Below are 14489 nucleotides of genomic sequence, written 5' to 3'. Positions count from 1 at the left end.
GCAAAGCTGTATACCACTTGTTTGTGTGTTGTGTGTGTGTTTGTACATATTTAGAAGATAGGTGTAGGGGTGTGTGTATACATATGTGTGTATGTATATGTACACAGTCCAAGAGAGAGAGCCACCCAACTGGAGAGGGGAATAAAAGTTGTCTGATGACTCATTGATGTGAGCTCCCATTGTCATTAGTGGATCCCATTAGGAGCTTGTTCTATTTGTTAAATTTAAGCCTGGAGCGGGAATGAATGTTTAGAGGTGGGGGTGAGAACAATCAGCAGTACAACTGCAATCAAAGCAAAATATCTCTGCAAAACTAAGGCTGAGCAGGAGAATGTGTGGTGTTGAGCACTTTATCATGCTGCTTTGGCTGCCTCTCTATAAGGAATAGTGAGAAAAATTAAACTGGCAAAGTAAGACTAGAGAAAGCTGCATTACTTTTATGTTTGTTCAGGGTGTGGGTTTTTGAGCTCTTATGAATGCACTGAGAAGGCTTACCTGATACCAACAGGCAATGCCAAATATCAGTTACTTAGCTGAATTTTAGTGTAGTGTGCATGTTTCAGAAGAAGTTTTAGCACTATAATGGACAAGAAATCTCTAAACAAAAAGCACTAGACTGTAATATCCTCTGCCAGCAAGTGAAAAGAAGAAACTGCTTCTGTATTTGCACCCTAGCTGTAACATGTCAGGAAGATGAGACTTTCTCTTTTTTTTTTTTTTTTTTTTTTTAATCAAAAGGCGCTCATACTCTTCCTAACCTGAGGGAAAAACTGGAATCTTTACATTAAAATTGTACTCATCTTCCCTTTGGATACTCTGAGGATTAATTGACATTCCTTGAAAGGAGAAATTAATCCAATTGCTGCATTTTAATAAAATGGAGTCTGTTTTGAGAAATAAATGTTAAATTTCATTTAATAAATGAGGCTATAAATGTTCACAGAATAATTGAGGTTGGAAGGGACCTCTAGTCCAACCCTTCTGCTCAAGCAGGGTCATCTAGAGCACATTGCACAGGATCGTGTCCAGGCGGGTTTTGAATATTTCCAGAGGAGGAGTCTCCACAACCTCTCTGGGCAACCTGTTCCAGTGCTCTGTCACCCTCACAGTCAAGAAGCTTTTCCTCATGCTCAGATGGAACTTCCCGTGTTTCAGTTTGTGCCCGTTGCCTCTTGTCCTGTCACTGGGCCCTGCTAAAAACAGCCTGGCCTTATCCTCTTGATGCCCTCCCTTTAGATATTTGTATACATTGATGACATCCCCCTTCAGTCTTCTCTTCTCCAGGCTGAACAGGCCCAGCTCTCTCAGCCTTTCTTCAGAGGAGAGATGCTCCAGCCCTCTAATCATCTTGGTAGCCCTCCGCTGGACTCTGTCCAGGAGTGCCATGTCTCTTTTGTACTGGGGAGCCCAGAACTGGACACAGTACTCCAGGTGAGGCCTCCCCAGGGCTGAGTAGAGGGGCAGGATCACCTCCCTCCACCTGCTGCCAACACTCTGCCTAATGCACCCCAGGACCCCATTGGCCTTCTTGGCCACAAGGCCATGTTGCTGCCTCATGGTCCACCTGTTGTCCTCCAGGACTCCCAGGTCCTCTTCTGCAGAGCTACTTTCCAGCAGCTCAGCCCCCAGCCTGTACTGCTGCATGGGGTTATTCCTCCCCAGGGGCAGGACCGTGCACTTGCCTTTGTTGACCTTCAGGAGGTTCCTCTCTGCCCAGCTCTCCAGTCTGTCGAGGTCGCTCTGAACGGCAGCACAGCCCTCTGGGGTATCAGCCACTGTTCCCAGTTTGGCATTGTCATGAAACTTGCTGAGGGTGCACTCTGTCCCTTCATCCAGGTCACTGGTGAATAAGTTCAACAGGATTGGACCCAGTGTTGACCCCTGGGGGACACTACAGGCCTCTGACTAGACTCTGCGCCACTGATCACAACCCTGTGAGCTCTGCCATTCAGCCAGTTCTCAGCTCACCTCACTGTGCGCTCTTCCTGAGCTTGCCTGTGAGGATGTGATGGAAGACAGTGTCAAAAGCCTTGCTGAAGTCAAGGGAGACAACATCCACTGCTCTGCCCTCATCTACCCAGCCAGTCATTCCATCAGAGAAGGCTATCAGATTGGTTAAGTGTGATTTCCTCTTGGTGAATCCATGCTGACTACTCCTGATCACCTTCTGGTCTTCCACATGCTTAGTGATGACCTCCAGGATGAGCTGTTCCATCACCTTTCCAGGGATGGAGGTGAGGCTGACAGGCCTGTAGTTTCCTGGCTCCCCCTTCTTGCCCTTTTCTGAAGCCTGGAGTGACATTGGCTTTCTTCCAGGCCTCAGGCACCTCTCCTGATCTCCATGACCTTTCAGCGATGATGGAGAGTGGCCTAGCAGTAACATCCGCCAGCTCCCTCAGTACTCGTGGGTGCATCCCATCAGGGCCCATGGATTTGTGGATTTCAAGTTTGCCTAAATGATCTCTAACCTGAAACTCCTCGACCAAGGGAGTCTTCCTTTCTCCAGACTTCCTCTCCTGTCCCCAGGGTCTGGAATTCCTGAGGGCTGGCCTTAGCAGTGAAGACTGATGCACAGAAGGCATTCAGTAACTCAGCTTTCTCTGTATCCTTCATCACCAGAGCCCCTGCCCCATTCAGCAGTGGGCCCAAGTTTTCCCTAGTCTTCCTTTTGCTATTGATGCATTTGAAGTCCTTGACATCCCTTGCCAGATTTAATTCCAAATGTGCCTTAGCCTTCCTCGTTGCATTCCTGCATGCTGTGACGATGTTCCTATATATACGTTCTTATAAAGCACAATGGAAAGCAGCTTGGATCTGATATTTTTTAAATTCCTGCTTTATCATCCTTACAAGTAGCTTTGAATGGCTTCCATTCTGTGATCCCATGCTGCCCTCGAAGAAGTTTCAAGATTGTCAGGCTATCTAAACTCAGGGAAAATGGAGGATGGTTGTATATAAAAAAGGATCTGTGTTCCATCTTTGAGAGCCCATGGCAAAAGTTCTTCAACAAAAATAACTTTTCTGTAAACAGATGATGTCCTTTTCTTTTAAATAGGTATCCAACAGAAACTGGACCATATAATGTATTTGAATATAAAAACCATCTGGATCACCTCTTTCTATAAGTCCCCCTTGAAAGACCTCGGATATGGAGCTGAAGACTTCTATGATATTGATCCCATGTTTGGGTCAATGAGTGATTTGGAGAACCTGCTTGCAGCTATACATGATAGAGGTAAACTGCAGCTATGATCAAAATAACTCTATTAAAAAATTCACTTATAAGTAGTACTGTGTAGCATTAGGTGTTATGATCTGAGATTTGAACTTGTGCCTCTGGCCATTTTCCCCCATGACCTCGCTGAGGAGAAGCAAGTGGAGGTGCCAGCAGAGGGGACGCGTTAACTCTCCAGCAGTGCGAGCCCTGCGGTCACAGCCTGCTGTCTCCTCTGCGGGGCACAGTCCCCCCCAGGGTGTCCAGGGTGGCGGGTTGACAGACTGCCGGTACTCCCTGGTGTGCATCCGTAGTTGGAGAGGTGCGTGCTTCTGACTTGGAAGTTTACTACCGATGGCTGCTTTCTAGAGAAAGCAGGAAAACGATTGTGAGGTTGGGAGGGGACTTGTGTTTCCTTCCTGCAGTCGCTTCCTTCGTTCGTACCTTTGTGCCTTGGACCAAATGTTTGCTCAGGTGTTTCCCCTCCGAGCTATTGGGCTGAATGGAAGATGGTTTGCCAGTCCCAAAAACATTTAAAAAAAATGCCTAGTGTGTGGGAAGGGCAAGGAACAACACATGTTCCCTGATGCTAGAGGGGTTGGTGCCTTCCTCACCTGAGATGGGACACAGATGTTCAAGTCCTTGGTCAGAGTTAGAGGAAGTGGTTTGTAACAAAAAAAAAAATCTGTTCCGCTTTCTCCCCCCACCCCTTCTCCTTTCCATCCCCCAGAAAATGGGGAAAAAAAACTAAAAAAGGTACCAGCATATATACCAGATATACTGCAGGTACTTGGAGGGTGGTCTTAGTCTAACTATGTTGATTAGGATTGTAGTCTGGGGGTTTTTGTCTCTTTTTGTGTGTTCCCATACCCCCAGCCAACAGTGCTGGGCTAGCTCAAAATGTTACGTGCTCTCCGTTCCCTCGGGTCTAAACCCTGCTTCTGGGAAGCGCCCGGAACGCATTAACATACCGCATTAGAAAGTGTGAACTTTGTCTTAAAAGGCTAAATTTAATCCTTTTTCTGGTTTGGTTTATAAGGGTTGAAGGTGATAATGGATTTAATACCAAACCACACAAGTGACAAACACAGATGGTTTCAGCTGAGTCGCAATCGGACGGGAAAGTACACAGACTACTACATCTGGCACGACTGTGTGCAGGCTGACGGCTCCATCGCTCCTCCAAACAACTGGGTAACTAAGGGAAAGGACTCTCGTAAATCACAAACCGGTGTACAGGTTGCCACAGTGTAGCGAAAACGGCTATAACATAATTGTCCCAATGTACACTAGGCAATAAATGATTCTTTAGAGGTACAAGCAGAAGTTACTAAATGAGCTTGAGTGCATTAAGGTTTAAACCAGCGCAGGGTGCAGGGGTTCATATGTCGAACAGATTTAAAAAACAACCACAACAGAGTGTTGTTTCTCTCCCCAAGTGTTAAATCTTCACTTTTTAAAAGCAAAAGGAATAATTGTGCGCAAGTCACTCAGTCACCCTTGTCACGCTTTGGTGACTGGGTGTGCTGCTCTAGAAACCTCCTCTTAGCATTTCTGAAATCATAGCTGGAGTGGAGAGAAGCAAAACAGTATGTAGTTGGCTTTTCCCCCCTTTTCTAGAAGGTGAGCAGGCTGGGATCTGGGTTGCCCATTTCATGGCCTCTGGTGAAAACACTAAAATATATGTATTTGTTATGAAACTGAACTGATGCGTGTATGAGAGGAACGTGCATATTCTAACACCTCAAGGCAGAGTTAATGGAGCTGTGGCATATTTTGTCATAGCTAGCCTCCATTTTTGTTTTAACTTAACGAGAGTCTTGGGAGTTATCTTTAGTTTCTGGAGTCTTTCCTCATGGAAATGATAAATTTAACATTTTAAAATATTGACTGTTGGAGCTTCACAGGGATAATATCAGATTGCAGAAGCTGTTAAGTTAGTTGCCGCTATTTGTAATAATAGTTTTAAGAAAATGTTCCCACCCGTGTTTCCCCCTCTATCCCTAATAATTCCTAGCGAAAGTCTATTTAAAAAGAACGAAACAGAACAGTGAACACAAAATCCATAAACATCTACAGGCCGTGTGCCCCAGATGTGGCGAGGCATGACTGAAAGTGAGAGCACCTACCAGAAAAGGAAATGTGAAAAGTAAACAAGCGTCAAAATCCATTCAAAATTTACTCCATTAATTAGGCACTTTGTACTTTATTTGATGCTTGTAATGCGCCGTATCTTAAACATTTACTTGTATGCATGCTTTGTTAATTTAATCAAGTTCTGGTATTTTTTTCCCCCTTATATGGACAGGTAAGCGTTTATGGGAATTCCAGCTGGCAGTTCGACAATGTGAGAAAGCAATGTTATTTTCATCAATTTGGGAAAGAACAGCCAGACTTAAATTTTCACAACCCTGCTGTTCAACAAGAAATCCATGTAAGTATGTGCTGCACTGTATGGTGCACCGTACACTGCACAGAGAGAAACTACTACCACTACTCCAGTAGCAAGGCAGCTCCTTCTGTACTTGATTTGATGATTTGTGCTACATAAGTGACAATCTAGTTGGAAGTAATTCAAGGATTACAACGTATGCAAACAACTGAAAGAATGAAGTGTCTAGACAAATGCTAAGCGTATAAGCAAAATTCAAACGTTATAACGTGCAGTATTGCAGCTATATCACTTCAAGTCATCTTAATTTAAAAAAAACAATCAGTCAAATAAAAAATCCCAGATAAAATTGTCCTTAAGTGCTGGCAGTGGGTGTTGTTGCAGCTTTCTGGACCTTAGGAAGCAATGTGCACCTTTATTGTTGGCGTGAGCCCCCTGCTCTCATGAGTACCTGCAAAGATCTTAACAGGCTTTTGGATCAGGATATTATATCTGAAAAGGAGTTCCCTTTCCCTTCTTCTTCCCACTAAAAAGCTATCGTAAGATTTCTTTACACTGATGCTGTAAGAGCCGCCTTCTTTTCAGCCTACCCTTATTCACAGTTTGTATGTAGTTCTCTATGAAACAAACCTGTCCTTCAGCCTGAATAGTTTTTCCCACCCTTGTTTATGATTGTTTTTCAGCTCTGCTAACATCCCCCTTCAGCTTTTGTTTTGCTAGATTACATAGGGCAGGCTCTTCTAATCTTCCCTGAAGTGAGAGACTCTCCATTCCTTTGCTTAGCTAATACTTGTTCCTTGCAGCTCTTCCAGTCTGAATGTTTTTTTCTCAAATGCAGATGGCCAGAATTAAACAAACTTTAGCGGAAAAGACGTTTGGGCAGAACATTGCACCATGGCATAAATACTTCCCCCTCTATGTCTTAGGACTGTTGTTACTTGCTTTGAAGATGGGTGCTGGTAGTCAAATAATCTTAAGACCACTGCTTGCTTAAAGCAATTAATTGCTCCGTCAGGAGCCAACAATGAGTAAATGAAATACACGAAGGCATGTACTACGTTGGATGTTGTATCAAGCACGATAATTAATGGAAGGACTGACGTAGAACATAGCACAAGCTTTAGTGCAAGAGACACGGAAATACATCTGAATCATCTGAGAGGACAGAAATTTTAATCCTTGTTGACACAAGGAGCTGTTAATTAGCCAGTCAAATACAGGCTGATGATGGCTAGTTTTAGCAAGGAGATCTTTGCCTCTTCAAGTAAGCGAGGCAATGCTGATTTGAATTAAAAGGAATGTCTGGACTTGCAGATAAGGAGGAATTAAGAGTTTTGGTCTATCTACATGTCTGACAGCTCTGTAGAGGAGAGAGACGGCCTTTACAGCCAAAAATGTTTCACCAAGAAAAGGTTGTGCTCTAATGAAACCCCAAGCCTCAGTTTGCATTGCAGGTCCCCCAGTAGACTACGTAGAATTCATTAAAATGTTGGAAGTTGGCCTGAACCTGGCGAGTCCTACGTGATTGCTTCCCTCCTGCCCTTGTCCCCACTCCTTCCCAACTCGTACCCTGTCTCCAGCTAGACTGTTCTCCTCCCTCTATTGCCCAGCTTACAAAGCAGGTTTTTGGATTTAGTCCCTAAGTGTTTGGTACTTTGTAGCATTTAATTTTGGTGCGTTTCTTTGGTAGTAGTCGTCAAGGCTGCCCAACGCTAGCGTGCTTGTGTCACTGTCTCTCTCTGGGGGCTCTGTTCTCACCAGGGGTGTTGGGAGTGCACTCAGAAATGAAACAAAATGCTTTTTTGGTCATATTATATTAATGAAAACAGGAAACGAGACTGGCCTTTGAGAATGATTCTTGAAAAATTCCACTAGTAACCTCTACATCCTCATGCTTCCCTTAACACCACATCTTTCCACTCACCCTTTTTCCTACCACTGCACATATTTTCAATGTTGATGGCTAATTTTTTGAATGGCTTTTAGTGAGCTTGGCTTTTGGTCCCCTGAATTTATGGGAGGAGTTAGTGACTCTTTTTCATAGTGGATAAAATAACACGACAGACTCCGTTTAGATGTTAATTCTAATTCAACACAGTTCACTTTAGTTTTTAGTAAAATTTGAAGTACAAATTCAAAAGTAAATTCAGTTGCATATTAATACATCCTAATAGTATATACTACTTAAAAAGAAAACTTAACATATTTTGAATGGGATTGGCTCACTTGAATTTCTCAACTTTTATTTTTGCCTAGGACATTATCAAATTTTGGCTTGGCAAAGGAGTTGATGGATTTAGTTTCAGCGCTGTTAAATTTCTTCTAGAAGCAACGCATCTAAGAAATGAGCCTCAAGTGAACAAGTCCCAGAATCCGGTAACGTATATTTTTTGTCTTTGCCTTTTTTTATGTATTTTCCACTCAGGGCATAGAGTTCTTATTGCTTTGGTTCTTAATTGTGGCTTTAAGAAGAGTGAGCGAGGTGCCTGCCTTGGAACGGAGGCTGCTTTGCAGGCTTCTTGCGGCAGGAGTACGTTTGGGGAAAGCAGCCTCTGGGCTAGGGCTGTAGGGCAGCAAGATTGCTGCGAGCAGGGCCCTGCCTGCAGGAACACAGTGGGTGGGAGGAGAGTCCTTATTTCTGTTCTGATACAGTTGCTTTGAGTTTTCTGCCTAAAATATTTAGCTTTTTAGTTTGTAGGCCAATAAGACCTGGGTTTTGAATTTTAATAGTTTATCGGTTGTCCGTAGGGAGCCCGTTACAGTAGGTAAGCTCGAAACTCTGGCTCACTTGGGATCCTGGAACAGTCACTAGCACGTATTTCCTCTAAATTGCTAGTCGGAATCTGAACAAAATAAAATATCTTGTCTTGGTGATATGCTACAGTGACGGGTTGACAGTCATGTTCAGAAACGTGAAACCTGATGTTCATATTACTTGCCTTTACTGAGGTTGTGAACCCAATGGTGTCAGCCGTTAGTACCACTAAGACGCAGTTCCGCTGCTGAGCTGATGTAACAGTGATGAGCTAGACAAATCTTGCCTCCGTAAGTTACCACAACAACGTTGTCCCATTTTCCAAGCTGGTTTGTGGCCACGGCATCTACTGTGTCTGCAGCTGCAAATGGGGTCTGTAGGTCAGTGCAGAATGTGGATCCTTCCTTTGGATGGACAGCTTCCACAATAACCAGCCCTCCTCTCCTTCTGCTGTCATATCTTTTGGTGAATAGTTACCCAAGTGCAGTTCAGATCTGGGCTGTGTTAGTATTGTATAACTAATTTTTTTTTATTTGTAATCAGAAAGTGAGGTGCTTTGCTGGAAATAAGTCTAGCTTCTCTTAGTAGATGAGCTAGTGAGTATAGTATAGGGAGCTAGTGACCCTAGAAAGCTGAGTGGGTTTTCATGGGCAAGGGCTAGTTGTGTTGAGATATGGGCCGTTTTTCTTTCCAGAGAAGAAATCACTGAATTGCTGTCTCAGCACATAAAAAGTATAGGCCTGTCTCACTGCCTTCTTGGTGCACTAAGCTAATTTCAGTTAAAATGATTTGGACTGATGCACTGGGTCCCGAAAAGGACAGCAAGAATTTGGGGAGTTCTGAATTCTAGAACACTGGAGGGCTAATGGGGAATATTGTATTGGTCTTTAAGGAGGATATCACAGCCTATTCCCAGCTCTACCATGACTATACAACCACGCAAGTTGGTTTGCATGATATCCTCCGTAGCTTCCGCCACACCATGGATCAATTCAGCAGTGAACCTGGCCGATACAGGTAACGATTTTTATGGCTAGTAAATTCTTTTTGTTCATCACCCTATCACCAGCAATAAAATCTTTTCTTGTAACGCATACCATAAAATATATACAGTGTGTTCTTCATCAAATGCAAATAGCAGTGCATAGGCTATACTATCTTCTCCACAACATGTGAGGGAAAAGAAGTCTGCAGTGAGTTGGCCCAGATAGTTCTAGTATAGGTACGGGCTGTACAAGAGTAAGCAGAATGTGCGACTATTGGGACTACGGCACCACTGTAATTAATGAAAGCCCACAAAGTTTTTTTTATTGTGCATTATTAATAATACATTCATATCAGATACATAGTCCAAAATTGTTATAATGGAGTTATGTGGGTATGGTTTTTAAAAAATAATGCTTAAATCAGTTCCTTAAAGCCTTTTTTTGACTACTGGAAACTTCTGGGGAAAAATCTACAAGAAACGCCTCCCCTTAATATTGCCTGCTTTACAAAATATTTTTAATTTTCTCTATAGTAATTCTTGGGAGGGGGAGCAAACATCAGGCAAGGCTCTGTTATTTTCCAAGTATGGTAAAATCTACTAAATCTACTCTGAGCTTCCTTCAACTCTGTACAAACCAGGAATGAGCTAAAAAAGATACCTGTTCACTTCTTGTAGGTTTATGACTTCTTACGCTGATGACAAGGAAGACACTGAAGCAACAATGATGTATTATGGAACATCTTTTGCCCGAGAAACAGATTTTCCCTTCAATTTCTACCTAATTAACTTGAAAAATCTATCGGGTAACAGTGTTTTTGAAGCTGTTAACTTGTGGATGAAAAACATGCCTGAAGGAAAATGGCCAAACTGGGCGGTAAGACCAACTCTTGTAGCAAGAGTCTGTTTGTAGCAGAGAGGATAGCAACCTCCCTCTTGCCACATGGATTTCAGTGGCATCAGCACCAGTCTGAGTCCATAGCTGAGCTATAACTGATATCCATGTAAACCTCTTGGCTGCTCTACCTGCAACAAGTGCCATGACAAGCCCTAGTTGTCCGTCCTGCCCACTGATAATGGTTACAGCACCCTTGCAAGGCTGACGTGAGGGAGTGTGTGATCACGTGCCTCCATCAGTGTCTCCAGTGTGGTCAGGGGCGCTGGCTGAAAACACCACCAATGAAGATGGGATTTGTATAATTATCTTCAGCCATAAACTCAGTGCAGTGGGTTCTGGAGACCTCCTCAGACCAGACAGCGGAGGACAGTAACTTTAAACCTTGCTGGTATTTGCTATAAAATATGCTTGGGACATGCGAGGGAGATCAGCTAGAGACAACACACAGAAACTATGGGCTCTGGTCACTTGTGCCAAAGCAATGTGGGAGCAGGTCTGTTTACATTTCGAACTTTATTTTTAAGAATATGGTGTGTTTTTATATGCTCAGGGCAGTCCCTCTGGAAGAAAGATGGGGGCAAAATTCCCAAGAGCATATGAGAAAGAGCTTTCCACTCTGCTCTCTCTGTTAGAAAGAGAGGCTGTGAGCCCATATACAGACCATATGGGGTTGCAGCCACTGCATGCCTCGTCATATCTCTTCCTACATTTATTGTACTTTTTTTGTTTCACTCCAAACGACTCAAATGTGCTTACTTTTTAGGCACTTCCTCTGGGGGCTGCAAACTTTTCACAGCTGCAGTGTAAGGACAGTCGTCTTCTCCAAACAAGCACCTCTTCCACACAGCAGGGCAAATGACAGAATTTAGGGGGAACTGTAACCTGGGGCGTGGACTGCGTTAAGGAAGTCTCTGGCTGATTTATCATCTCCCCTTGCTTCTGCCTGTCCTGCTGCTAGCAGGGTTTCTACATTCTGCATTCAAAATTACTTTGCGCAGAAGTTTGCACTGGCACCAAAATAAAAAAGATAATTTCACTTACAGTCCTGGAAATGAAACAAAGTAAAAACCTATTAGCTTCGTAAAGTAGGTAACGCTGTGACCCATCACCTAAGTGGTAAGGTCCTTTTCTCAAAATGGTGCTGATGGGGCAATCTTTCCTCATTATCTCTTTAGGGTGATAGTACCAGTAATGTAACTATGCAATTGGATTATGCATATGTTTGGCCAATACACACAAAACTCTTTGGAGCTACTTATCTTGATGCAGTGATTGTTAGTGTATGTCATTTTACAAGGGAAGATAGGCTGCAATTCTCTCTCTTATGGCAGTGTGAAGATATGGCAGTTTAAATGGATTTGTTTTCTCTTTATTTTGATGCATAGGAACGGTATTAGACCCAAAATGTGTTTTTTGTCTTCAGCTAGTCTCACATTTACATTGAATCTCATAATGTGCTTAACTGAATGATGTTTTCTTTAGGTTGGAAACCCTAACAGTGCTCGGGTTTCATCTCGGATTGGAAAGGAGTATGTCAATGTTATAAACATGCTTCTTTTAACCCTTCCTGGTACTCCTATTACTTACTATGGTGAAGAAATAGGAATGGTAAATATTGCATCAGAAAATGTAAGTGAAAAAGCTCATAAGCTCTGTTCCTGTTCCTGTTTAGTTCTGAGTGATGGAACTTTGAGAAATATAGAAACTTTTGTTTAATTAACTAAATACAATCTCTCTACACATTTTAAAGAAGTCAGTTGTTTGAGAGCATAGCTACAGCCGCTGACTCCAGGAGACTGCTCAGCTCTGACTTTGCAAAGGCCCCTGCCTAAGCCACAGCCCTTTATAAGGTGCCCAAGTTCTGAAGAGCTCTCCAGAAAGGGATGGGTGTAAGGACAAGCCACTGCTTAGCATGTCCTGGTGGCTAGCCTAAGTGGCTTTTGCTTGTCGTGCAGGGTTTTTTGACTTGCCTTTTAGAACCCTTTCTATAAAAGGTCTAGCTAGGTACCTGAGCCTGGGAGCCAGGTGCCTAACTCATTTGATCAGTTACTTGTAACACAGAGCAGGATGTTTGTATTTTCTACTTAATAGAAGTATTCAGAATTAAGTTCATTCAAAGTCAAGGGATGAAAACAAAGTGGCTGTGCCTCTTGCACTGCGCTGACCTGCGAAACTTCATTTTGGTGTTCGCCACCCCTATTGTTTCTTGTCTCCTCTGTGACCCTATCTATCTGACCACTGTTTTCTCCCTTTGGCAAAGGATTACTGGCATGACTGGAAAAGGTCAGGCCTGAAAGGGAAGAGCTCACCTCTGCCTCTTATAACTGTGTTTAAGAGCACGAGAACATGGTCTGATGATGGGTTCTGTTTTCACTGTGGAAAGCTGCTGTTACGGAATGAGGCAGCCTCTGATCATGTTACCAACAGCATCAGCTAGTCTGGTACCAAAGGGAAAGATGCACTTGCAGAAGTGCAGTATCACCTCCAGGTTCATCTCATTCAGATGTGATGAAATGATTCCCTGCTTTAGGAAAACTGCATCTCTTTCTCAGAGAAACACCTTGGTCAAAACATCTCCCACATTTTCTTATTACTGCTGATTACTACTGACAGAATGGGACTCTGATTCAGAAAGTGACTTACCCTGTGGCTTGGCCCCCCCCGGGTTTTCTCTTTTAGTGGCTACGCTGCGGTTCAGGGCTTTATAACTAAGCAAAACCACTCCTTATTCAATCTGGAGAGGAAGAATCCCTGATTAATAGGTGTCTTAAAAAGATGGAGAGTGTTTGCTCAGAGTATAGTTTATAGCCCCAGCATTTGAAACCCTTCAAGAAAAACTAAAAGAGGTAAAGATGAAAGGGAGTGTTACCAGTGTTGAAAACTTAGCATTTATTATTTTTCTGCTTTTCAGAACATGCTAAAAGGAGAAACCCATTATTTATATTGTCACAAAGCAAAGTGACAACTTCTTTTGTTAAGCTGCTGTTCTGACAGATTCTATTGGAAAGTGCCCTTTATACAAAAAACAGTTTTCATGGAAAATAAACAGTCAAAGTATGTGCAAAATATTTTATGCCCTCTTATATCATTAAATTCATAAGTGTCAAATCTTTTGGCAAGCTCTTCAATGAAAATGAGGAAGCTTTTTTCAGAATTTTTCTGAACTGTTCAATATGAGAACTTCAGACTTCTTACACTGACACTTCTTAACCAGCTAAAAACTGTTTTTCAATAGTTCTTGCACTTCCCTACAGTTGTAAAATTTCCTATATCTTTCTAACATAAATGATGCTGTCCAAATTGTACCGCCTGCAAATATAAGCCTGAAGAGTATCTAGAGTGAAAAGCGTAATGGTTACAAAAGAACAGACGCTGAATAGTGTGCACTAATTGTTCATTGTTATGTTAACGGCATCTCTCCCTAGGATTCATTGCCTCATATTTTCACTTAACTGCGTGTCTACGTACTTGTTAGCATATCATAGCTGTCATCAGTAAACTTTTATCCAACCATTTCTGGCAAGAGGCTGCAGCGCTAGTAGATTCTTTTGGGAATTCAACAATTTAGCTAGTGATGCTAGACCTTAACTGTCCATTCTCTCCCATTTCAGTGACTGGCTCTACTCTTGTTTTATCACCATCTCTTTAGATTTGGAGCAGGATTACATACTCCTTGATATGGGTGGTGATAGTGTGGAAAATTTGAGAACATTCCGTTTAATGGATAAGTTTTCAATACACTAATCAAATTAAGTAACTTTTTGATAATGGCTCTAACATCACTTTATTTATTTATTTATTTTCTAGGTGACCTTTCCAGAAAAATCCCCCATGCAGTGGGATGGCAAACTTAATGCTGGCTTTACTGAAGGCAACAGTAGCTGGTTGGGTGTTAACCCTGACTATCAAAGTGTAAATGTTGAAGTAGGTATTTATGTGTGTGACAAACTAATGGACTTAACGTATTTAAAAAAAAAAAAGGATCTATTTTGCTCTGATTTCTTTTACCTAGTGGGAATTGGCAGTGTAGCTAATAAAAACAAACCCAAAGGAGGGCAATAAAAAGGCACTGGATCCGAACAAATTTTATTAGAAAAGGAAATCCTTGCAGCAAAGAGTCTACTTCATCTGCATTCATTTAAGCAAAACAACTGTAATTATGTTGTAGATGTAGATGCAATTTGGTTCTTTAACAACCTTTTAATGATTTTAATATTACATTGAAATTTGGTCTTTTTTTCATTT

At 42.4% G+C, this 14489-nt stretch overlaps 1 protein-coding gene across 5 annotated transcripts in view; it reads left to right on the top strand.

The window, feature by feature from the left end:
* The window catches only part of SLC3A1 (solute carrier family 3 member 1), a 30221-nt gene that overhangs the window by 14648 nt on the left and 1084 nt on the right, over positions 1 to 14489 (top strand). For 3 of the 5 annotated variants that reach the window (XM_068939645.1, XM_068939644.1, XM_009676286.2), the window contains 8 exons: positions 3056 to 3235; positions 4254 to 4408; positions 5523 to 5648; positions 7863 to 7982; positions 9254 to 9378; positions 10025 to 10223; positions 11727 to 11873; positions 14052 to 14168. In XM_068939645.1, the coding sequence (XP_068795746.1) occupies positions 3056 to 3235; positions 4254 to 4408; positions 5523 to 5648; positions 7863 to 7982; positions 9254 to 9378; positions 10025 to 10223; positions 11727 to 11873; positions 14052 to 14168 (1169 nt within the window). The remainder of the gene's footprint in view (positions 1 to 3055; positions 3236 to 4253; positions 4409 to 5522; positions 5649 to 7862; positions 7983 to 9253; positions 9379 to 10024; positions 10224 to 11726; positions 11874 to 14051; positions 14169 to 14489) is intronic. The other 2 variants (XM_068939646.1, XM_068939647.1) reach the window with 2 other exon arrangements.

The sequence above is a fragment of the Struthio camelus genome, chromosome 3, assembly GCF_040807025.1.
Source record: "Struthio camelus isolate bStrCam1 chromosome 3, bStrCam1.hap1, whole genome shotgun sequence".
NCBI classification, from domain to species: Eukaryota; Metazoa; Chordata; class Aves; order Struthioniformes; family Struthionidae; genus Struthio; species Struthio camelus.
Note: the sequence above shows the minus strand (reverse complement) of the source record. Positions and strands in the feature narration are given on the sequence as shown.